The sequence below is a fragment of the Tasmannia lanceolata genome, unplaced genomic scaffold (genome assembly GCF_043159265.1).
Source record: "Tasmannia lanceolata isolate RefF3 unplaced genomic scaffold, GAP_Taslan_0.1 ptg000037l, whole genome shotgun sequence".
NCBI lineage: Eukaryota > Viridiplantae > Streptophyta > Magnoliopsida > Canellales > Winteraceae > Tasmannia > Tasmannia lanceolata.
The window spans coordinates 59,938,198-59,963,764 of NW_027518714.1; the positions used below are offsets into that span (position 1 = coordinate 59,938,198).

At 39.0% G+C, this 25,567-nt stretch overlaps 2 protein-coding genes across 3 annotated transcripts; one reads left to right on the forward strand and one right to left on the reverse strand.

The window, feature by feature from the left end:
- Positions 1-2,316: 2,316 nt before the first annotated feature.
- Positions 2,317-4,952, reverse strand: LOC143862350 (gibberellin-regulated protein 12-like). 2 transcript variants are annotated; one of them, XM_077373376.1, is made up of 4 exons: positions 4,863-4,952; positions 3,461-3,499; positions 3,181-3,211; positions 2,317-2,612 (listed from the first exon to the last, which is right to left on the reverse strand). In XM_077373376.1, exons 1-4 carry the CDS (start codon positions 4,935-4,937, stop codon positions 2,431-2,433), a joined length of 327 nt encoding a protein of 108 aa, XP_077229491.1. In that variant the 5' UTR covers positions 4,938-4,952; the 3' UTR covers positions 2,317-2,430. The 2 variants fall into 2 exon arrangements, with proteins under 2 accessions (XP_077229491.1, XP_077229492.1); XM_077373377.1 differs by lacking the exon at positions 3,461-3,499 and having other exon boundaries at positions 4,863-4,938.
- Positions 4,953-12,926: 7,974 nt separating this feature from the next.
- UBP2 (ubiquitin-specific protease 2) lies at positions 12,927-24,062 on the forward strand. Its single transcript, XM_077370693.1, has 2 exons — positions 12,927-16,332; positions 23,358-24,062. The coding sequence occupies exons 1-2, from the start codon at positions 13,523-13,525 to the stop codon at positions 23,596-23,598; spliced, it is 3,051 nt and encodes a 1,016-aa protein (XP_077226808.1). The 5' UTR covers positions 12,927-13,522; the 3' UTR covers positions 23,599-24,062.
- The last annotated feature ends 1,505 nt before the right edge of the window (positions 24,063-25,567 follow it).

Genomic DNA, 25,567 nt, shown 5'->3' on the forward strand with positions numbered 1-25,567 from the left:
CACTCAAGTCAGTATGAGCCGGAGTGAAGAGGGTGTTTTTAAGAGTGGTGGGTGAGAATTTCATTACCCTGATTTATGAGCTTTGAAGGCCCTTTTATAGGGAGAAATTGGGGTAGTTGGGGAGTTAATGCTCCCAGACAGGTGTCGACCAGCTATAGGCTCAAGCTCGCCTACTCTGCGTAATTACCAAACTACCCCCGCTGGTGAGGGTCCTGCGGTGGGCCCTCCTCTAGCCACGTGTTGGAAGCTAACAGGCTGCTGCGCTGTTGCACCCCATCAGGGGGTAAGATCGAAATTATATGGCTTCAATGGGTGCCTTTGTTAAAAGCATAAAGGAGGGGTAGGATTGAAATTATATGATTTAATGGGTGCCTTTGTTAAAAGCATAAAGAGGGGGTAGGATTGAAATTATATGAGTTGAATGGGTGCATTTGTTCAAAAAAGTCAAAAAAATGTGAGGTGTAATTCTCACATAATTTTCAAAAAAAAAAAAAAAAACTCTCCTCTTTTCATCCCAGCTTATTGTATTAGATAGATAGATTAGATAATTAGATGCGATGGCTTGATTCAAACATTTCTCATTGCGGTCAAATTTTACACAGTGCACCCTATTACCTTGTCTTTACTTTACTGCTCATTGGTAGAAATCATGAGGTCTCATATAACTCAAGGGTGCGATAGGGTTAGTATTTTGTATGCTGACTATCATTCACATTCTAATAAACCGGTAGGGGTCCCCGACAAATCCCAGCTTACCTATCAAAAAAAAAAGGTCTAGTCCTTTGATGTTGGCTCGACCAGGAGTGGATGATCTCAACCTCTTGATCTAAAGGCCTCATCCATCCATTTAACACTACATCGATGCCAAGGAAGAAATCCTGGTGCACGATCCGACTGTTATGAAAGAGTTCTGAACCTTCAGGGTAAAGATTTTAATTAGATTGTGCAGTTTCGAAATCCGAAGGTATTTTTAGTAGCGTAGGATATATATAAGTTGCTAAAACAAACCGCGGGGAGGATCAAATGGCTTGGATCTTCAAAGTATACGGGTTCTTCCACTGTATACAAAAAATACCGATAGCTTTAGTGCCGACACCATACATGAACTCCCATCTTCAATGGCTACCAAGTCTACTCTTGAACGATGTTCTATCTCAACTCTACTTTTGGCAGTGTGAGGTACAAGTTGTGAGCTATTAAATGATCTATATCTCCAATTGCTATCGACTCCAACTGATTTGCTTTTGCACGAGAGAACAACTACAAGTTCACTTTTTAGCAGATTTCGTCTTATTCATCTAATTTATATGAGGTGGCTGTTCTCTTCTGCAAAATTGAGTCATGAAATGGCTTTCCGCGGAATATCCTAGTAAATCCCATGCAGCAATATGTCCAATAGTTATAAAATTCAGTCTTAGGCAAGGAATGATCAAAGGTACTATTTACTTCACTTTTGAGCAATGTGAAATCCAAGGTGGCACCCATTTGAATACCCATCTCTGATAGCTACCAACTTTGCTCTTGGGTAATGTCATGTCCAAAGCGTGATTTGTAAGATGATCCATCTCCAATTGCTATCAAATCCTTTCTTCAAAATTTATGATCTAAGGCACATAAAATAGGTAATGCTTTGTTTGTAAGTTGGGTGATGATTTTTGTAGGCAGTGATAAATCGACCCCCATATATCTTAAATCGACCCGTATAGGGCAGTGCTTAGAGAGAGAGAGATGGGGTATGATTTAAGATATTAGGGGATCTATTTATCACTGCCCTTTTTTTATCATCTAGAATTAGGATTTGCTAGGCCATTTTGCGGAAAGTGCTGGCTTTTGCAAGTGAGAACTGCCACACACAGGTTGACTTTTTGGAGATTTTGTCTTATTCATTTAATTCAGCTTATGTGGCTATTCATGCAAAAGCACAGCCTTGAAATGGCTTTCCGCAAAATTGCTTAGCGAATCCCTCCAAAATTATGGTAATCTTATTCTATTAGCATAGATATTTTTCTTTATAATTAAATTCCTTCAACTTCTTTCATAGATCTAAACTCCCACGGCCCCGTTCAAAATTCAAAAGTAATTTTGAGTCCAATAATAGTTTTGGCACTCACAGTCAATTGTTATAATCTTAAATTAACATGGCCTAAATGTGTTAGAGAATAAGATCAGATCTGATTGTTGGAGTGATAGGGTGGATTTAGTAATTGGATTAGATTAGGATATCTCAGAGTACTCTCTCTTTCCTTGTTTATCTCCTAAAGTGCTCTATATAAGCACCAGTTAGGGTTAATTGTAATCAATCAAAGAATTGAGCACATCTATATCAATACTTTATTCCTTATATGAAAAAAGAGAGCAGGGACAAACAAGGGCCAAACAAATTTCAAAATCCCTTCCCTCTCCATTATTCCTCACACTAAAAATAAAAATTCAAGGGCACTTGGGTTTGCCTTCCTTGGTCTTCCACTGATTGTAGCATGGGCACTCCTCCCTGTGTCCGTACGTGCCGGATGGCACGCACAAACATTCCGTGCAGCACTTAATGCAGTAGAACATGCATGGCTTCTTATGTGACGTAGCCGAGCATCTGTACGCGCACTTATTCGGGCAATCTGCAAAATAAATAAATAAATATGGTCTTTAATTAAACAAATACATATATATGGGTGATCCAAACCATTCATTTTAAAATACAGTGGGGGCCACATTATTTGGGTGATCCAAACCATTCATTTTTAAGGCCCTCACATAGATAGAGTGTCCACAAAAAATCAGATCCATAGGATCATCCTAACCATTCGAACTGTGGAGGCAAAAAATGGACTAATTTATGAAGGTTTAAAGACATCCATTTTACCTCCACAAATCGTAGGGTTGGGATGATCCTGTGGATCTGATTTTTTGTAGACACCCTATCTATGTGAGGGCCTTTAAAATGGATGGCTTGGATCACCCAAACAATGTGGGCCCCCACTGTATTTTAAGCTAGTGTGTAGAGAGAGTTCTACACATATGTGTTGGAACCGTTTTCTCATATATATATATTTGATCAGATGATTTCGACTGTTCTATTAATTGACGGTCTAGATCGATCAATATGATTGCATCATTTGCATTAAAATGCGGCATTTGAATTATATTTGTTGTTGACTAAAAAAGAAAAAGAAAAATAAATAATACCTTTGGCTTGAACAGATCCTGGTCCGCCCTCCTGTGAAATAATTGATGATCAGAGACGAAATTTTCAAAAATACTTTATCTAGTTTTTTTACAAGGGATTTGCTAGCTGTCGCATGTCAGACCAGCCACCTCATTAATGAAGACGACAGCTTTTCTCTCCATTCATGAGCTGGTTGGTCCGACATCCGACAGACCAGCGGCGAAATGCCTTTTGAGATGGACGCTAGCAATTCCCTTTTAACAAATGGACATGCAAAATTAATAATGTTTTGAAACATACCGGGTGATAAGTTGCGCCACCATTAATCGTTGTTTCCGCCTGCATAATATATGAAATTGCTTATTTAATTATTTAGAATAAGCCAAAAGAATCTTTTATACATAGAGATGGTTTCACTTCCGATGAAACTTTCCTATGAAGGGATGAGTTTAAAAAACAGGTTTTTTTCAGTAGCGATGGAATATACCAAAAACCAGGCTTTTTTTTTTGGCATTTTCACGATTGAGGAGATGCATTTAGTAGCGATGGAGCTTAAACTACCTCTTATGGGCATGTTTGGCAATCATGAAAAATTATTCCCTGAAATATTAGTGAGCCCAATGGTGAGAGAGGAGCAGAAAGGGAGTGAAGAGAAACTTGAGAGGGACGGACTGGAGAAAGCATGGAGAGACCATGAGAAATCCCAAAAAAAAAATAAAAAAATAGTGAAAATAAAATACACTAATTCAAGTTCTATACCTTTCGTAAGGTTTTGATAATCTTCAATATTTTAGAATTTATAGTTTGGCAAAAAACATAGAATAAAACCAAATATTTTATCTAAAATTTTAGGGAAATGTTATCAGCACAACCATATTTTGATATTTGCACATACCCAGCTGTCTTTTCTTCTTTGCTCATGGAGCTTTTTGGGAAATGCAATAACCTTTTTGACATCTCTTTAAATACTAAAAGACAAGATGGGTTAGCGAAAATACCAAAATATGGTTGTGTTGATATCATTTCCCTAAATTTAATTTAAGGAAATGATATCTGAGCCAAAGTGTTTTAATAAACATGCGCTCCACTTGTCTGTCGTGTAGTACTTAAAGAGCTTCAAGAGCTTTTTGAGAACTATAATATCTTCTGACATCTCTTTAAATACTACACGACAGACAAGTGGAGCGCATGTTTATCAAAACACTTTGGCGCTGATATCATTTCCCTTAATTTACCTTTATGTTTAACCCAACATCTGCCTTTGAAAATTTTCTTGAGAAGGGGGATCATGGATGGGACCCCAAAATGGATGATGTAAATGATCAGACCTTTCATGGTTGTTGGACTGTTGAAGAATACTGGAAAAATAATATCAAATAACACCCCAATAAGCTATGAACCATAGCCAAGAGGACATAGTGGGTCCCACATTTCATTGATCTGAATCATCCATTTGATAGATCATGCTTTGGATCTCCTATGGTCCAAAGATCAGATTCAAGGATTAAAAAAAAATACATATTATCAGATATTAGGATTGATTGCGCACATCCATAGAGGAATGATGCATGTGCACCTAAAGACGTGATCTATTCAAGGGCCTTTCTTTAGCCCTTGCATAAAGAGGGCCCTTGCATCTATCCTTCCTCAAAAAAGGATTACATGATTTTTTGAGAGAGAGAGAGATAGAGAGAGAGCTTACATTGGAGAGTTCCACAAGGAGAACTAAAGCAAGGAAAAGGAGAAAGGAAGCTGAAAGAAATGAGAAACTAGCCATTTTCCTGTGAAAAAAAGAAATCCTATTTTCCCCCTCTCCACCTCCTTACTTATAAAGGAGAGGAGCTACACTCTCCAATTTGCCACCTAGTCTCATTTAATTTTTTTTATGGAAGATATATTCCACTGATTTTTTTTTCACGACAAAAAAGGAAATTTCATCGTCAGAAAAAAGACGTTACAAAATCTTGAAGGAGATTACGTTCATATGGTTTCAAATTGACAGAATATTACCATTTATAGATTGAGATTCCTCTAATGTGCCCATGTGAGTTACTCTAATCTGGACCGTTCATCTATCTGCTTACGTCTATTAACTGATGGGCTCCATGTTTGGGCACTTTTATGAAAAATGCTGTAAAGACAACCTGTTGTGTGTGAGATAAAAGTCTCACTCTGTATTATGTAGGGCTGGCAATTTTATCCGAAAAAGAGGGGATCCGCCCCACCCTTCCCCGATTTGATAGGGGAAGGGGAAGGGGAATTTAAAAATTCCCCGGTGCGGGGAGGGGAAGGGGAAGGGGATGTAGTTGTCCCCTCCCCGCCCCGCCCCACCCCGCTCGCCCCCTTAATCAATGCCATTTTTTTTATATTTTTAAGTTTTTATTTTTTAGGAAAACTACTAGAAACTCTGTGGATCGGCTACAAGATTCTCCCAAACATAAACTTAGCTTGTCTTTTCTTTTTAATTAGCTTCTGAGAGCATTTTGGGAACTATAATAACCTTTTGACAGATGTTGAAATAATAAAGACAAGCTGAGTGTATGCCATTATCAAAAAATCGTAGTGCCAACATCGGTGGCGAAAATAAAAAAATAAATTGCATTTTTATTTTGGTTAGGGACTTAGGATTTCCTTAATTCCTTCCCACGAAAGAAACATTGCTCAGGTTAGGGACACAGTTCACTTTTTGCATTTTGGTGATTCCCAAGCCTCTGAACATTGCTCAAGCATCTATTTGGGTTTATAACGCCTGTTGATGCGACTGCTGCGAGAACACTCAAGCGTCAAGTCAGTACTTCAAGGAATTTTGCTATCTTTTGAAGAGTAAGAAATATATCTCCTTCGTCTACAAGTATATTAGTTTATAACATTTTTATATATTGAAATTGCATCAAGTTGATTAGGGACACCCATCATCCCCGCAGAGGGGAGGGGAAGGGGAGGGGGGAAATTCCCCGCAAAGGGGAAGGGGTAGGGGACCCCAACATCCGGCCCCGACCTGCCCCGTTGCCAGCCCTAGTATTATGATATGTTTAGCTACAAGCCTACAACCATGGTTTAAAGTTTCGGTTTCCATACCGGTTTCGGACCCCACTGAAGTCGAAATTTCGGCAAAATCCGGCAAAACCAGAAAACATTATTTTATTTGATATAAATTTTTGGCCGAAATTTCTTAAATTTCGGTAAAATATTAAAATAATTTTAAAAAACAGGTTTTTAGGTGAAATTTTGGGGAAAAACGAAATTTCGGACGAAATAAAATCCTATTTCGGGTATGAGTGATTTCGGTGTCGGTCTCCACCAAAATCCGAAATTTCAAATTTCGGTTGAAATTTAAAACCATGGCTACAACCACATTGTTATGCCATCCCATGGGTTACATTTTCCGGTTTTTGGCCGGGTCGAGTTATCCGTTATCGTTGTAGCTAAATATGATCTAAAATTAGCATCTAGAATGGGAAGGAAAAAAAGTTGGGGGGATGCGGGTTAGGGTGGGGGTGCATGAGGCTCCCGACATTGCGAATGGTGGGGGTCTGGGGAGGGCTAGATGTACACAACCTTACCCTTGCTATGCAGAGAGGCTGTTTCCATGACTCGAAGCCATGATCACCAGGCCACAATGGAGCAACCTTACCTGTGCGCCAAGGCTGGCCCTCTAGAATGGGAAGTAAATGAATGAAAATTAGGGTTTGGTATCGGTTTTGTTCTGATTATGTTTCAGAGAGAAGAGGTAGTCGGCTAATGGGTTTATAAAATCTTCACTTCCTCTCGATTTTGCAAATGGAAAACGGATACCCTACGACAAGGAGCCTAGGAATCCGCCATAGCTCATAGATGCCGTCGGTAAAAGGAGCATGGCCACTTGTTGCCCCGGACACCATCTGGCAAAAAAACCAAAATTTGATTACTAATTTTTTTTTTAACACTTAATCATGTTGTTGCTCCTAGATTTGCATGGCTGGATCTGATACTAATTGTAAAACCTAGGATCATGAGATTCAACCATGCATTGAATCTAGAAGAGATTAGAATAAGAATCTCACCTTGATCAGCTATGGCTGTGATTGATTAGTCTGGGTCTTCTACCTCCTCTCTAGTCTACCTAATCTCTGTTGGGGGAAAACTCTTTGGTCAAGTTAAATGGCAGCAGAGACCGACCCTTTTATGTATAGAAAAAGACCACATAGAGTTCCACCTACAATAGAACTCTAATTGGCTTATTATTTAACCAACAAATGTAGTTGACTTTAGGGCTACACTAATCATTCATGTCTCAATAGGGATGAGATGCACTGATTACCCTTATACACTTTATTGTTCACGGTAAAAACGGGTAACTCCAGTAATTTAACCCTTATTCTTATTCTTCAATCTAGACTGTCAATCTTAGATCAATGATTGCCCACGTAAGATCTTACAATTAGATCATAACTAGCTAATCAAGAAGGGAGGAATTCAAACGAATTGTAGGATTTATGACAAATTAGGTAAATCAAGGCAAAGGGATCTTAGGAGTAGGCCAATCCATGGCCTAATTCCCAAAATCCTCAGCCTATATTGACACTCTCTCTCTCTCTCTCAATGGTAGAGGCGTTTAAGGTCACAAGTTTGATCCAAGCTGGGATTGAGACTCTAGCTCAATGGTCAAGGCTTTGTCTTCAACATAGAGGTAGGAGGTTCAATCCTAGCTTACCTACCAAAATAAGAATAAGGTTGGATCCCATCTTACCTACCAAACAAAAACTCTTGGAAAAAAAAATCGGGGTTGGGCTGCAGGTTTGATCCCAGCTTACCTACCACAAAAAAAAGCTTACCAGGTGGAAAATTGAGCTCCTCAAAATGACCAAGAAGACCGTAAGTGATGGAGATAATTATAAATTGTGCATCCAATGGATCCACACTGTAGATCGAAGAAATCAGACTTATTAGACAAATCTAACCATTGATTGGAGATCTTGATTTGGGTTATTGCTTGATATTTTCTTAATCGTATATTTGTACGCACCACACATGATGATAGTTAATTGGAGTGATTTTGGCCTCAAGCTTTCTCCATTTTTGGGACCCCTAGTGGGAAGTGATATATCCGTCCCTTTTGATCACCAGGAACACCCCCTGTCCCAGCCCCTCTTTTGTTATTGATACACTGACAGGGGTGTTCCTGGTGATCAGAAGGGGCGGATATATCATTTTCCCTAGTTTAAGGGAAATGTTATTAGCATAACTATATATTGATATTTGCATAAACCCAGCTGTCTATTTTTTTTTTTTTTTCCATTGGTAGAGCTTTTTGGAAAATGTAATAACCTTTTCACAGCTCGTTATATGCTAAAAGACAAGATGGGCTAGCGAAAATATCAAAATACGCTTGTGCTGATATCATTTTCTCTAGTTCAATATCTGGACAATAATTTGTGTAATAGGATTATAAATAATGATAGAGAATTATTTCATTAGAAAAAAGAAAAAATATATATATTTTTTGCACATATTCAATAGAAACAATCACAAAAAATGGAAAAATTATATCCACACTTTTTTTTTTATTAAGGGATATGATGTATTCGCCCCTTCTTCTTCCCTGGGCCACCCACTGTAGTGTAAAAGGGTAATCATAAATACAATAGAGAGGGCAGGTCCAAGGGAGAAAAGGCGTCCAATATGTCACTTCACTTTTATTGGTATTGCCCTTTTCTTATTAGCTGTTAAGAGCATCTTGGGAATTCTAACCCCCATTAAAGGCCAGTTATAAAGTTTAAAGAGAAGAATAGAGTGCCATTATTGATAATGGCACGCTATTAGATGGAAAGTAATATAGATTCCCATTTCTTTACTTTTCTTTCCATTTATTTAAGAGGAATGAAAAGAAAAGTCAAATAGGTTGCATTTCCAAAATTTTATTTACAGCAGATTTCAAAGGGAATGGAAAATGTGCCCTTCTACTTTGATTTTCCAGGGGAAAAATTTTACAAGGACTAAATAGTTTGCGATTGACCATGAAAATAAGAAATTATTTTTTATGTTGGAACAAATTCACAGTTTGGAAAATTCATTTTCCATGCAAAAAAAAAAAAAAAAACTCTCATTATTCGAGTTCAATATCTTCCACTTGATACAAACCACTCTCCACTCAGGATGCTCTACAAGGTCTAGATTTTACGAGTTTTTGTTTTTATATGAAGAAAGGCCTTATAGTTCATTACTTTTCAAAAAGTATGGCCCACACTACAAGATGATCCAAACTGCCGATAAGATTGGTGCCCCAAAAATCATTTCCATGGGTTGATCCTAACCTCCTATCAATAGATGGTTATGATCAACCTCTAATGTGCAGTCGCTCTATAGATCGGAGGGTTAGGATGAACCTATGGAAATGATTTTTTGGGCACAACCTAAATAGGTTGTACCCCATCTAATAGATGGTTTTGATCATCCTAGTTCTAGTTGGGTTCGTCTACGTGGATCATTTTCTTCCATCTTATCATATCAAAGGTCATGTTTTTTGTTATGTTCCTAGCTATCAAGTCTTTCCTCACTGTTTCTACCCAAGTTGTTTCGGTCTGCCCCTACATTTTTTTACTCCATCAACTTGGCACGAGTCGCCTCTTCTCACTAAAGCATCCAAAAGGCCTACATTGGATATGTCCAAACCATCTTAAGCAGTGCTCTCTCATCTTCTCCTCAATCAGTGCCACCCCCACCTTTTTACGAATGTTTTCATTTTTAATTCTATCTAACCTTATGTGGCCGCATATCCATCTAAGCATTCGCATCTCCGCTACACTCATCTTATGCACATCCTGCTTCTTGGTAGCCCAACATTCTGAGCCATACAACATGACTGGCCTCACAGCTGTCTTATAGAACTTTCCCTTCAACTTGGTAGGGATTTTGAGGTCGCACAAAACTCTTAAGGCAAGCTTCCACTTCTTGTAGGATTTATGACAAATTAGGTAAATCAAGGCAAAGGGATCTTAGGAGTAGGTCAATCCATGGCCTAATTCCCACAATCGCCAGCCTGACAAACTCTCTCTCTCTCTCATTGGTTGAGAAGCTTTGTTTCTCAACCTTGAGATCACAAGTTTCAACCAAGCTGGGACTGAGACTCTAGCTCAATGGTCAAGGCTTTGTCTTGAACTTAGAGGTCGGAGGTTCAATCCTAGCTTACCTACCAAAATAAGAATAAGGTTGGATCCTAGCTTAACTACAAAACAAAGAATAATACCGAAAATGATACTCAATTTCAGCCCCATTACTAAAGGATAGAAATGGAAATTCTTGTTCCCTGGCAAAATTGCTATGACAAAATCTCTAAGTAGCATTAAGTAGTAGTCTCTGGAAACAAATGAACCATGTAAAAACGATTTCATAAGTTTAGGCATTCATCTAAAGTATAATATGTACGTTGGGACCATGACCACGTGGGTGGCCTCAAGCGGCCCTCCATATCAACATTATATTGTTCAAACAATTAAAATTATATACTTATATGGTTAGTGCAAATTTTGCATAATGGATCTTAAGCGATGGTGATCATTAGAGAAATAAATTTTTTTTTGGGTAACGAAGGGTGTCCCCACCCCCTTCGGGGGTAGGACTATTTCCATACGGATGCGCGCAATCACCCGGAAACCATGCGCATCAGGTAAGCAAGGGGGGATTCGAACGCTCCTCACTGGGGAGCAAACCCATGACTTTACGCCAAAGAGCCACACCCTTCCGGGTTTAGAGAAACAATTTTGATCTCACATGCGTAGTAAATTTATTTTAAATTGTTTGTTCAATGGGTCAAGTCAAGCTTATTAGACAAATCTAACCATTGATTGGAGATCTTGATTTGGGTTATTGCTTGAAATTTTCTTAATCGTACATTTGTATGCACCACACATTATGATTGTTAATTGGAGTGATTTTGGCCTCAAGCTTCTCCATTTTTTGAACCACTAGTTTAAGGGAAATGTTGTTAGCACCGCCTTATTTTGATATTTGCGCAAGCCCAGCTGTCTTCTTCCTTTTTTCCCATTGGCAAGAGTTTTTTGGAAAATGTATTAGCCTTTTCACATCTCTTTAAATACTAAAAGCAAGGTTTAAAATTTCGGTTTCGGTACCGGTTTCGGTAATTTTAAAATTTCGGTCGAAGTCTGGTACAAAAACCCGAAAGTAATATTTTATTCAATATTAAATTTCGGTAAATTCGGCCGAAATTTCTGTGAAATATTAAAATAATATTTAAAAAAATGAGTTTTTGGGTCAAATTTCGAAAACCAAAATTTCGACTGAAATTCCGAAATTTGGGTCGAAATAAATGACCGTTTCGGTTTTTATGGGTTTCGGTGTCGGTCTCCACCGAAATCCTAAATTTCGGATTTCGGTCGAAATTTAAAACCATGACTAAAAGACAAGATGGGTCAGAGAAAATATCAAAATACGGTTGGCTGAAATCATTTCCCCTAGTTCAATATCTGGACAATAATTTGTGTAATAAGATTATAAGTAACATGAGAAAAATGAAAAAATGAAAAATATTTTGCACATGTTCAATAGAAACAATCACAAAAAATCAGAAAATTATATCCGTACTTTTTTTAAATGAGGGATTTGATATATTCACCCTTTTTTCTTCCCTGGGCCACCCCCTCTAGTGTAAAAGCGTAATCATAAATACACTTGAGAGGGCGGGCCCAAGGAAGAAAAGGCATCGACTATATCACTTCCCTTTTATTGGTATTGCACTTTTCTTATTGGCTATTAAGAGCATCTTGGGAATTGTAGCCGCCTTTAAAGGCCAATTATAAAGTACATAAAGTGAAGATTAGAGCCCCATTATTGATAAATGGCACGCTATTAGAAGGGAAGTAATATAGATCGGAGGGTTAGGATCAATTCCCAGTAATATTCCCTTCTACTTTGATTTTCCAGGAAAAAAATTTACAAGAAGTAGTCTGCGATTGACCATGAAAATAAAGAATTTTTATTAATGTTGGAACAAAATCCCATTTAGACTGAGCTAACCAAAGTTTGGAAAATTCGTTTTCCATGGGAAAAGCAAACTCTTTGATTTTTCTAGTCCAATATCTTCCAGGTGCTATACTGGTTCCATAAACAAACCACTGAACTCAGAATGCTCCACAACATCAACGGTCTATATTTTATGAGCTTTTATATGATGAAAGGCCTTATAGTCATTAAACATGGTTTCAAATCTCGACCGAAATCCGAAATTCGGTGGAGACCGAAACCGGAATTTCGGATTTCGGTAGAGACTGAAACCGGAATTTACCAAAATTTCCTTTTTCGCCATTTACGGAATTTCGGACCAAAAGACCGAAATTTCGGTAATTTCGGTCCGAACTTTAAATTAAATGCCATTATTTATTATTAAAAAAAAAGTGTTACAAAATTTCGGCCGAAATTTTAGTTTTCGGTGGGGTCCGAAACGGTTACCGAAGCCTAAATTTTAAACCATGGTCCTAAATAGGTTGTGCCCCATCTAATGGACGGTTTGGATCATCCAGTAGTGTGGGCCGTACTGTACTTTTTGAAAATAATGGACTATTAGGCCTTTTCATCAACGTAAAATCTCATGGACTCCCGTTGATCGTAAAAATGACTTATGTGTAGTAATTCTTAATTAGAATTCTATTAGTCGTTCTTAATTAATCGAGTTAATTGAAAAAAGGAGTGCCAATATAAAAAAAGAGAGTGTGTATATCATTTGAGCATACAAGAAAGATAAAACCCTTGCTCTTCATTTCTCTCTTCTGTATTTTTCTACTGTCCTTCCCCCTCCGTCTTTTAGATGGGGGTGGTTTAAAAATTCCATATTCTCAACGATTTGATGTCCTTCAAAGACAAGATTTCTCCAAACCCTAATGCAGATCGATTGAACAGTTGAGTTCAGGGAAGTCTACTTTTCTTTTTCTTTTACCCTATTTCCTTTTTTGTTGTATTTCCAATCTCCTTGTTTGTTCTTTGTTCCCTTCTGATTCGTTCCAACTTTCTATTTTGCGATTTTTTACTGCAAAGTACGATCTGGGTTCTTCTCAAAAGTCTTTTTTCTTTGTGGGTTTATTCCCAATCTCTGGATCTTTCAGTAGAGAATCGATTCTGTGTTAAATACTTCTCTGCGATCTTGTTTTCGATTTCTTTCTGCAAAGTACGATCGGATTACTCTGGTAATACCAACTTAGGGTTTCACTGGCCCCTCCCCCACAATCTCAAATTCGTTCTAATTTATTTATTTGTTTATTTCTGTTTGCTGATTGTTGGGGTAAGGTTGGGAGTTTATTTTTTAACCATTTGGATGGTCTTTTGCTTACTGGGGTTTTGAAGATTTTGGTGTTTTTATTAGTTTAGTAATCAATGGGGAAGAAGATTAGAAAGAAGGCTCAAAGCGCACATAAGGGAAAGCGAGTTTCCTCTGGTTCTGTTCATGGTGTTTCCGATAAGTCGAGTCCGACTGTTGAGATTGGTGTGGAGGGAGTTTCAATTGCTAAAGAGATAAAATCATGTAGTCATATTGATAAGGGTGCTGATTTGGATAAACTTTCGTCGAAAGTCGGGCAATCGGGCATTGGTAAGTGCGAAGATTGTAGGGCAACGGATAGTGACATGGATAGGGGGGCGAGCAAGGGAAAGGGTAAGCAAGGTAAGAAAAAAGGAACGAAATCGGCTATTAATGCCAAGTCTGAACTTAAATGTGTTTGGGTTTGTTTGGAGTGTGGGCATTTTGCCTGTGGAGGGGCTGTTGGTGAATCAGTACCGCGAAGCCATGCCCTTTTGCATTTCAAACGCACCCACCATCCTTGTGCGGTTCAATTGGACAACCCTCTTTTGTGCTGGTGTTTTTCATGCAATTCACTGATTCAAATTAAACAAACAGAGGAGAAAGGTGAAAAGAAGGATATTTTATCTGAGGCTCAGGAACTGATTAAGGGCTGTTCGATGAAAGGGGCTGTGATGGATGTTGAGGATGTTTGGTTTGGTGGAAATGTGGGAGAGGGAACTAAGTTAGAGAATCGGGGATCGTCTGTTTTGGATGTGAGGGGATATGTGGTAAGAGGTTTGGTTAACCTTGGGAACACTTGCTTTTTTAATTCAGTCATGCAGAATCTTCTCGCAATGGATATTTTGCGTCATTATTTTATGGACTTGAACAACTCAGTTGGACCTCTTACTATGGCTTTAAAGAAGCTCTTCAACGAAACGTGCGTAGGAGCAGATTCGAGAAATGTGATAAATCCCAAAACCTTTTTTGGGTGCATATGTTCCAAGGCCCCACAGTTTAGGGGCTACCAACAACAGGATAGCCATGAATTGCTCCTGTATTTGCTTGATGGTTTATATACCGAAGAGTTGGGTTATAGGAAATCGGTTGTTTCATCTGGTGGTGATGATGCTACTTTAGATACAGGGCCAACTTTTGTAGATTTGATTTTCGGGGGTCAACTCTCTAGTACCGTATGTTGTGTGGAGTGTGGGCACTCGTCAATAGTTTATGAGCCATTTTTAGATCTGTCACTACCAGTTCCTACGAAGAAATCTCCATCAAGAAAAGCCCCGATCTCTCGATCCAAAAGAACAAAGTTTCCTTTGAAGGAAGGGAATAAAGGTGGAAAAAATCGAGGAATTGTGAAGACAAATGCTTCTCCTGTTTTGACTCAGTGTGCAGCAAGAGATGTTAGTCTCCCATCAGAAAGCAGTGAATCTTCTCTCCCTCTTGTCTCTAATGTGAGTGTCGCAGAACCAACACTTGCTTCGGCGGAGGACGAGGGGTATTCATGGATAGATTACATTGGACCGGTTACAGAATCTCCCGACCTCAACTCAGATTCTAACAATTATGATGTTTCACTTGTTGCTGATTCTACTTCTCAAAATTGTGATATTTCAGCTATTAAAGATTCTGAAGACAGTCAAGTCTTTCAGCCTAGCGGTACTATACATCGTAATTCAGAATCAAGAAGTGATAATTGTGGAGATGAAGTCTCTTTACATGTCCAAGATTCCGAAGTTATTTTGCTTCCGTATAAAGATTTGGGATCTACTGCTGAGGAGACGATGGGAACGACATCTGGCTCTAAAAATACAGGGGATGTAGAAGTCAAAGATGCTCAGTCCAAGGATATGGCTGATGGAACCTCATCTATTAATGATTGTGAGGGAGCCGGAGAGTTTGATGGCTTCGGCGACTTATTTAATGAACGAGAGACGGTTTCTGATCTCATGACAGAATCTAGGTCAGGTGACCTGGCAAATGAAGAGATGGACAGTGAGTCTAATCAGGATGAGGTTGATAATACAAATTCGCAAGTTTCTATTGAAACTTGCTTGGCTTATTTCACAAAAGCGGAGCTTCTTTCCGTTGAACATGCATGGCATTGTGAGAGTTGTTCTAAGATTTTTAGAGATGTCAATGTGAAAGCTGCTGTGAAGGATAACCAGTCGAAGAAATTGAGGTCGTGTGCCAATGGAGGTGGAGTTAGAAGTAAACAGAGTCCATCTGGCACCGATCAGCATTTCCCAAGTTCAACTGAATTCAGAACCTCAGATACTGGGAAAGTGACAAATGATGCAACATCTGCCAGTACCTCTGAAAGCTTAGATCCTCATATGGAGAATCTCGTTGGTGCAAAAACAAATGTTGCACTGAAGTTACAAAGGCCTATCAGTGAGTCAAATTGCACTACATGTAAATCTGGACAAGTGCAGAATGAGAGAGGTTTAGAATACCCAAATCCTGTGTCGAATGGTTCGGCTCACTATACTGAAGTTTCTCAAGGGAATATTGGGTTTGATGAGCCAAACCATGTTGTGCAAGACCCTTTATACGATTCAGATGTGCCTTCTGTTGTTCTAGGTAACTACGAAACTATCTTGCCGAACTCGAGACAGAAAGATAGCTCTAGCAAGGTTGATGGAGGAAGGCAGAATGAGTCCAGTTTCCCAGATAGTGGAGATGAATTGGATGAAAGTGGGGCGTACAAAATTGATTTTGATAGCAGGAAGGTAAAGAGGGATGCAACTAAAAGGATTCTCATCAGTAAGATCCCTAATATTCTAACAATTCATTTGAAGAGGTTCGGCCAAGATGCCCGTTGTCGTTTGAATAAACTAAGTGGCCATGTTAGCTTCAGAGATACACTTGATCTCAGACCATATTTGGATCCCAGGTAATTCTTCAAACCCTTTTCCTGTCTTTCATGTTGGACCTTACCTTTCATTACACCCTTCTATCTATCTTTATTTTTTCTATCCTTTGCAATTTTCTTTAGAAACTATATTTTCATGTCTTATATCTCTTATTCAACAGTTTTTGTGCGTATTCTTTCATTTTTTATGCCCTGACAGGTAATTTATCTGGCATACTATCTTAATGTAGCGTTGACTTTCTTTACCTGCAACTTTTACATTTTTTTATATGTTTTTGTAGTACTTTGAACTGCTGCTTCCTTAGAGGCATTTATTGAATGACAGCATGTAGAACTGACAGTTTATCACAAAATTGGAACACTATTTGAACTCGTGTCACATGTTAATAGCATTCAGCTGGTTCGAACTTATTATACTAATATGCTACTTTTAGTCTCTATGAAACTAATAATACAGCATTGAGAGCAACGTTATATAACAAATAACAACATATAGAACCTTTACTAGTTAATAGGCTTATAAAACAAGGAGTATCCTAGGAAGCCTTGCTTCCCTTAACCTTCTCTAACCCCACGACACATGGCACATGTATTGTGATTAAGTCTGTTGATCTAGCAGGCCACCATGCTTACGTCTAAGAGTTGCCAAAATGGCAGCTGCTGGAAGCTGTTCGATGATTCTAACAGCTGAAGGGATTTTTGTGCTTTCCCATTAGCTGTTGACAATTGCCATTTGCAGGCATTGATATGTTGACCAAGGTTTTTTCATGTAGCTATTTTGGTGGGTTCAAACTGTACACGTAGTGAGTGACTAGAGCAACAGCCCCAGTCATAACCATTCAAAAAAAAAAAAAAAAAAGGAAAAAAAACAGCCCCAGTCATAATGCATGTGCGCAATGTGAACAGTCTTGCTCTTGAGGTTGGAAAAAAAACAAAGGGAGAGGGTTTCCGTTTTTCTATGATTTGTGGACACGGACACGAGTGTCACGTGTCGACACAGACACAGTGTCAGACACGGCAAACCTCCAAAATTTAAAAACGGGGACACGGCTAAAATAGGATGGATATATATGATACAAGAACAAATATTACTTAAATAAGAGCTAAAAAAGAGTTTATAATCAAAGAATAGTTAATATTAAAAGACGTAAACACAATATGCAGTAATAAAACAAAATTTCACACTTGACACGACACAAAAACGTGTCCACACACTCACATTATGTCTAACATTAATAGCTATACATTTAAAAGTGTCCAAAGGAGTGTCGACACGGGTGGACACGCGTGTCGTGTCGGACACGGCAGGACACGTGTGTCAGTAGTAAATTCAAAGTGTCGGCCAAATCATAGGGGTTTTTTATAAAACATTTAGCACAATATCCATTCAACTAGTTAGTCCTAGACGAAGTCGAAGTGGACAAAATATGTTTACCAACAAAGTTGAGCACATACTCTAAATTATATTTTGCAATTATCAATCATTAATTATGATACTACTACTCATAGTTAATATGCTATAGATTGTGAGTAATGGTTTATAGAATATTTATGATTCAAAAATACATCAAAGGGTTGTTAAGACCTATTACAAGAGAATATACAGAAGAAAGAGGGCTCAATCAGGATGAATTGGTGGCATCATGCTTATGTCAGCACATGTCATTATTGATGCTAGCTGAGGGCCCACAGGTGGTCAAAGCTGACTTGGAACTTCTCAGTGCCTTTACCCTTTTTGAGTGAAGAATTTTTTTGGGCTTTTTTTGTAGAATTTTCTAAGTTTGCTAGGATGGGTTTGAGGTGTCCTATTTGGGATGAATATCCCACTTTTTGCCTTAGCGTACCTAGGAAAGTTATTAGAAATAGAAATTTAAGAGGTTTTATGGATCTTACTCTTGTCTCTTATTGGTAATAGGTTTTGGTTAATTTTTTATATAAACAAGGGCTATGGGACTTTTTCTAGAACACCTCATTGTTAACATGAGATTGATATTTTTAGCGCATAGTTTATCAAGCTAAATTTTTTCCCTCTCCAACTTGTTGCCATAACTAGTTATCTTCTTCTTCACATGGTTCTTATTTGAAGATGCTTGTTGATTACTTGATTCAGTTTCAATCTAAGATTTAAATATGATCTGTATTTCTCTTCTTGGCTTTGCGTTCTTTGGCCACTTACGGCGTTCTGAACTTTCCTGGGTTTGAGATCTACTTTGGGAACTGAGTTCCTTCCCTGCTTACGGTGTTGGAACTTACCCTTCGGAAAATAGTGCTCTTTCACTAATTGCAGTATTCTGAGCCTTGTCCCCAGACTCCCTATTTACAAGATTGTCATCACTTGTAGACTTTGCCATTTTGGCAATAGTTTTGCATGTTTTAAAATTTCAGAAATAAAAAAAATGTCAAGTTAGACATACAAGCCGAGGGAGAGGGGAGTTTGTAGTTGCGAGAGGAACATTGAGAGCTATCATGGAGTGTTCCTTGATCTTACTTAGGTGGGGTATATAGCATCCAAAGCCTTGGATGCCTTAGAGCTGGACAAAGAAGGTTGCTGAAGAAGTATTGTATTTTCTGGAGAATCTTTACACAAAAGGAAGAAACTTTACAATAGGATGCCTTAGAGCTGGACAAAGAAGGTTGCTGAAGAAGTATTGTATTTTCTGGAGAATCTTTACACAAAAGGAAGAAACTTTACAATAGGAATGCTGATATTACAGAGAATGCATGCAAGACCGAAGGAGAGGAGGAAAAGAGCACTTGGGAACAAAGCAAACGTCAAAGGAAAGTGACACCTAAATCCCCATTGCGCAGATTCAGGTGTTACCGGGCGATTGGTTGTGCAAATCATGAGTATCACAACTTCAAGAAAAGATGGCACTGTAGGTGGTTCGGGTCAAGCCAGGTTATAGCAAACATGGTAGGAAACCTGCAGAGAGCCGGTGTGACGACATCTTGAAGGATTTGTCCAGTTAGTGGCCTTGCTTATGTAGCGGAGGGAGACTATCTCGCAGTAACAGTGTCTGGGAAGGAAGTGCGACAAAGAGTGGCCATTTTGAAATCATGCCTTACAGGGAATGTGAAGGAGATGTGGAAGATTGAAGATTTCCATGAATGGGCTATGTGGTTTTGGGACTTACCGAATCTCCCTAATCGAGACAGCTGAATCACTGCGAAGCGATATTCAGGTTTGACTCGGAATCAAGAGCATCTGATAATCTTAGAACGGGCAGTCGAGCATTTGGGGAATGGCTCCTGTGGCTGGAACCATGGAACAAGGCAAATCAAATCGGCACAAAGTCTATTTGGGTAAGAATTTTTGGCATTCCCCTCCATGGGCTTTGGGTAGTCTGTTTAGGACAGGTATTGGAAACTGAACTGGGGACAGAAAGTGCAGTGTTTAAAAATGCTGATGCGGTTCAAAATGTGGCCAAGAAAAATCCTCGTTGACTTAGCGTGGACGCGACCAAGAACGCAGTTGATGCGGTCATAACTCGGGATAGTCAAAGGAGTTTTTATTGACTCTGTAGGGCAAAACGTGGTGGTAAAATGCAAGAACGTGGCCAAGGGAAAATAGAGTCAACTCGGGGGAGTCCACGATGACGCGGGGGAGTTTAAAAACTATGGAGAAGTGGGCAAGCATGGAGTAAGCTAGAGCTCTGGTTTTCACGGCCAATTGGGCTTTCCTCAAATCTTCAGTTTGGTTAAAAGTCCTCGATCGTTGATACTCGATTAGAGTCGATGGTGAATTTGGTGTAGAGCTAAAGTTGGCAGCGGGAAAACCCGAGTAGAGACAGAGACTGTGATCAATTAATGCATGCTGCGAGAATGGGGCAGGATTTGAAGTTTGGTTCTTATGTTTATTTTGGTTTTCCGACATCGAAAAAGCTGTCGTGCCCGGATTAGGTTAGTGGAGGTGGTCGTGTTGGTGTCTCCAAGATTAGAAAAGCTAGGAAAGGTGGGCTGAAGCCGGTGGGTGGCCCTGTTGTTTCTGTTGGAATTTCGGCGTCTTCGAAGATGCCAGACATGGAGAAGACAAGATGAGTAGCTAGGGAGGTTGGTCCAAGATCAGTGAAGTCGTTAGAGCGGGGGATTTGATCCTACCATCGATCGTGAAGTACACACTAAGGCGAGGTCCAACGATATCAGATGGATCGATGAAAGGAAGGGAAGGATTAGAGAAAGGCAAAGTTGTGGCCGTGGATGACTCAGATGAAGGGCCAATCCGAGTCAAAGACACTGATACTTTTGTCATTTTTCACCATTGGCACCAATGCCGTCTTCTGAGATACTGATACTTTTGTCATTTTCCTCCATTTTCTTTTCATTGCAAATGCGGTCTTTTTTTCTTTTTTTTGAAAGGTATTGCAAACGCGGACTTCTTCGTACTTTTTTCAAAATTAAAGATAGAAAAAGGTACAATAGCGGAAAATGATAAAGATTCACATCAATGCCAACCAAAGTCTTTCCGCCTAGCGAATACAATGTCAAAGGACGGCCCAGCTAACAAAAAGTGGTTCCCAAGCGTCGAAAAGTCAACTTATATTTTATATTAACTTTCTAAAGACAATTATGCCAATGGTGGAAAAAAAAAAACCCACGGTTAGCAGCATTTGCTTGTATGGGGGAAAATGGCTGACATCTATTTCACGAGAATTTGGCAATAAGTGGCTCCCCCACGGGTAGCAGCATTTGCTTGGACTGTGTCAAAGAAGAACATCATTACTTGTGATCAGCTCAAAAGAAGGGCGATCCATCTTGCCAGCTTATTTATTTTATGCAAGAAGTAAGAAGAGTCATTGGATCATGTAGTGTTGAACTGCTAGTGTGCTCATTGGATTTGGTGGTCTATGATCTATCATAAAAAGTTGCAGTATTTGTTGGGTCTTCCATAAAACCATCAAGAAACCTTATCCCGGATTGGAGTAATGAACCTTTTGGAAAAGCTGGTTGAACTCTTTGGAGGCTGTTACCTTATGCTACAATTTGGCATTTATGGGAAGTGAGGAACAATCTCATCTTTAAAGAGTAAAAGAGGTGGGTTGGGAGGATGGGCGGCCCAGTGCACGAGGCTCCTGCCATTGCGGGGTTTAGGGAGGGCTAGACGTACGCGGCCTTACCCCTGCTTTGCAAAGAGGCTGTTTCCGTGACTCGAGCCCGTGACCGCCATTGTGACCTGGTGGTCACAATGGAGCAACCTTACCGTTGCACCATGGCTCGCCCTCGTTGAGAGGATAATATCTGAAATTAAAGTTGCTCTTGTTTTATGTGGAAGAAATGAAAAGTTACTATCTCCCCTGTGAGGGAGATATTCTTAGGAATTGAAGAGCAGTTATTTTTTTTAAGGAGCGAACACTAAAATTTCTCCTCGCTGGCGTCCTCTAGAATAGGTGGAGTTTAATTTTGATGGAAGCTCCAAAGGAAACCTAGGAAGGGCGGGTATTGAAGGATTATTCCGCAATGATAATGGACATAGTCCTGCGTGGGTTGGTGATTCTAACAAAGTGGAAGGAAGAGCCCTTCTTTGGGGATTGAGACGGTTTGCGAGTTCCATGAGCGGTCCTTTAATCATCGAAGGGGATTTTTTTTTGAATGGCTAAGATATCATTTTCGATGATTTTTTTTTTGAATGGCTAAGATATCATTAATAAAAATAAAGAAATACAAGGCCGACCATGATAGTCAGCAGAAGACGATCGTTGAAGGGGATTCTGCAAATGTTTTGGCATGGACAAATAAGGTACCTAGTCGTGGCATTATTTCGGAAATTAATTGTACGGCCTCGGTTTTATTCATATGAAGCGGTCAACAAATGACCAAGCAGAAAGTTGGTGAAAGATGGTGCAGAGAAGGAAGCAAAAGGAAGCTGTTGCGATTGCAAGTCCTTAATTGGTAGAAGGAAGTTGCGAGTTTGGGATGGTTATGGGCTAGGTGGGTAGGTCTATTTGGGATTTAGTAGTTGTATAATCTGGGACTTCTGCTCCCGTCTGCTTGTACTATGGTTGCTATTTGCATTATTAAAATTGGTTATCTTTCAAAAATAAATAAATCAGAGATCTATGATTTATTGGGCAGATCTTGAGTTTAGAGGAGACTCTTCAGATCTGCATCTGCGTTGATAGCTTAGGTGCTGAAGTTATTGAATCATAATCTACGTGAAAGCCTAAATTTCTGGTGTTTATGTTTAGAGATAGATCTTGATATTGAATAAATCAAAAGCTAGAAATTTCCGGCAAGTTGATTAATCTTGGGCCTAATCCTGAGCCTTTTGCAGTAAATTAGTACCAGCCCCTTTCATCTATTTGGTTGAATTTAAATAGAGACAATCATTTTAAAAACTAAAACTAATGTCATAGATGTTCATAGAGAATGCGACTCTAATGAAACAGAAACACGGGTATTAATTTGCGGCTTAAACAATATCTAATCATCTTTTAGTGAACAACTTCTTGTTGAAGATGATTCAACAAATCTGTTACCATGGCCGAGTATAAAATCAATGCGGACGTGGAGAATAGCTGGGATTATTGTGGTGGTCCTTGAACTTTGCAACAAGATCAATCCACCGATGCAATAGAAGTTCAGATCCGCAACTGAGATGGCTGACCGGCCAGCAAAGGAAGGAGTAGATAGGGAAGAGCTAGTAATCAGCGATTTGTTTCCATTGTAGACTGGAGTGGGAGCTGAGTTCACCATTTTTGGTGATGGGCTTTTGGGACTACTTTTGGGGGGACTGTGTAGGTATACCAGATGGGGGAAATGTTTGGTTGTCTTTAGAGACGGTGTCTCCCTGGGTGTAACATCAAGGGATTTGTGTGTGCTAAGATACATGGTTTTGTTGTGCTAGGGACGACTCATCCCATTTTGCTTCTGTACCTGTTTATATTGCAATAAAAGTAACTGACACAGATTAAAAAAAAACTACTAAATCATTATTTACACAAGATTGTATGCAAACAATTTTAGAGGGATCCAAATCCCTTGTGCTTTGAATTCATATACATGTGATATAAGTAACCAACCGATCGATCCAATCCGGTTTCGTTTTGCAGGTGTGGATTGGAAGATAATTGCCAATACCGTCTTGTTGGGGTGGTGGAGCATTCAGGGACTATGAGAGGCGGTCATTATGTCGCCTATGTCAGAGGAGAGGAGAGCAGAGAGAAGACCCAGAATATGGGTGGAAGTCATTCTTGGTTTTACACCAGTGACGCCCATGTACGCGAGGTTTCCCTCACCGATGTTCTTCAGTCGGAGGCATACATTCTATTTTATGAGAAGGTATACGAATAAATTTTTAACCCACCACCCACTTCAATGGAACTGAGCTTGGGTGTTCTATTGGGAGTTGATACAAGGAAAAAAAAGAAGAAAAAGGAAGATACAATGTGCAAGTGATTCAACAAATGGGGAAGAGATATTGGGAGGGAGAGAAGCAGAGTTTGACTAAGCCTGGATAAATTAAATCCCATTCACTGCTCAAAAAAATTGCAAACTCAGGTATGAATTCTTTCGTTTCTTAAATTGGAAAGAAGAATGAGTTCAGCTAAAGAATTGGCTACAATGAATGTCATGGGCTTTTTAAGGATGCCCAGGTTTTGTTGTTGTATTAGCAATGAGATTTTTCTGGCTCTTTACTCTCTCTTTTTTTGTTTTTTGTAACTGTTAATGGTGTAATTGTGATTAATCCTAACGATCAATATTGGGTCCCACATGTGAGATGTATATGTGATCTGGTCCTTTGATCTTGTAGATCATCATGAGGTGACACAATTGGTCTTGATCTCATACTGAATGAATATTTCATCTGTAAGATTAAGGCTGATAAAAAATCAATGCATTAGTTTCTCTTGGTGGAAAAAGTTAGATGGCTTGCAAATTCCGACCCTTAGATTTGCGAGGTATGGATTGATTGGCTGAGATTGTACTATGGAGCAGATTTTCCACTATGGCCCATTCACAGTGGGATCAAACACATACAATCAAAGAACAGGAAAGGATTTTGGCATCCGGAGGGCTCCTAAGAAATCACATCTTGGGAAAAATGCTGAAAAGATTAGGGGTGAGGGCACCTTGCTCAGATGATCTAAGTCCTTGATCTATCAAGTCTCATTTAGAGGTTCTGCCAAGAAAAGCTGAACCATTGATTTTTGTAGTCCTTCATCTTATGTATCTGATTTGAAAGTTACCACCAAGGTTTAAAATTTCAGTTTCAGTACTTGAAATTTCGAAATTTCGGTAATTTGGATCAAAATTACCGCGAAGTATTAAATTAATATTTAAAAAAACAGATTTTTTGTGTCAAATTTCAGGAAAACTGAAATTTCGGCCGAAATAAATGACCATTTCGGTTTTGTTTGCTTTCGGTGTCGGTCTCCACCGAAATTTTGGATTTCGGTTCGAAATTTAAAACCATTTACCACAACTCAAATTGGCGAATTGGAACCTCGGCTGTATTTTTGGGAATTCTGGTTGAGCTTTTACCATAAAATGGGGTGGGGATTAGGATGATTCCAATTCATTTTTAAGCAAAATCTCAATCCTATCTGAAGTAAATTGTACACATATAGGAGAGATGAAGCGAAGAAGAGGTCTATTAGCCTCTAGAAAGTTAATATTAAAATATAAATTGATTTTTGGACGATTGGGAACTACTTTTTGTTTCTGGGCCCTCCTTTGACATTGTATTGGCTAGGCGGAAAGACTTGGGTTGGCATTGGTGGGGATCTTTATTACTTTTAGGAAGATGATAAATTCGCACCCCTTATAACGTCAATTGCAAATCACGTTGTAAGGGGTGCGAATTTATCATGACACTTTTTTTTATGTTCAATTCTTTTTTAAAAAAAGAAAAAAATACGAAGAAGACCATGTTTGCAATGCAAAAGAAAATGGTGGAAAATGACAAAAGTATCGTTATCTAAGTGGAGGGCATTGATGGCTTGATGCCGACTGGAGGTAAATAAGGCATCTGAGGTGGAGAGTCCATATGTTCTGCTCCACAAAAGGACATATGGAGATCGTTGGAAATTTACTTTGAATTCTATCATAAATTTTACATTAATTTTTACTGTGTTAGGTAGACATCCTTCAGCTGCCAGATGGCAAGACTCCAGAGGCCATGTTTGGCAGCTAGGAATTTTTTTTTTTTCATTATAAATTAGTTTCCCAAAGTAGGGTTGCAAATGAACCGAGCCGGCTCGCGAACATGTTTGGGTTCAGCTCATTAAAAGCTCGGCTTGGGCTCCTTCGTTTACTAAAC

Coding starts and splice junctions, on each gene's coding strand:
- UBP2 (XM_077370693.1), top strand. CDS start 13,523: ATGGGGAAGAAGATTAGAAAGAAGGCTCAAAGCGCACATAAGGGAAAG. Junction 16,333..23,357: donor AGACCATATTTGGATCCCAG/GTAATTCTTCAA, acceptor TTCGTTTTGCAG/GTGTGGATTGGAAGATAATT.
- LOC143862350 (XM_077373376.1), bottom strand. CDS start 4,937: ATGGCTAGTTTCTCATTTCTTTCAGCTTCCTTTCTCCTTTTCCTTGCT. Junction 3,500..4,862: donor TCCTTGTGGAACTCTCCAAT/GTAAGCTCTCTC, acceptor TATATTATGCAG/GCGGAAACAACGATTAATGG. Junction 2,613..3,180: donor AGGATCTGTTCAAGCCAAAG/GTATTATTTATT, acceptor TTTATTTTGCAG/ATTGCCCGAATAAGTGCGCG.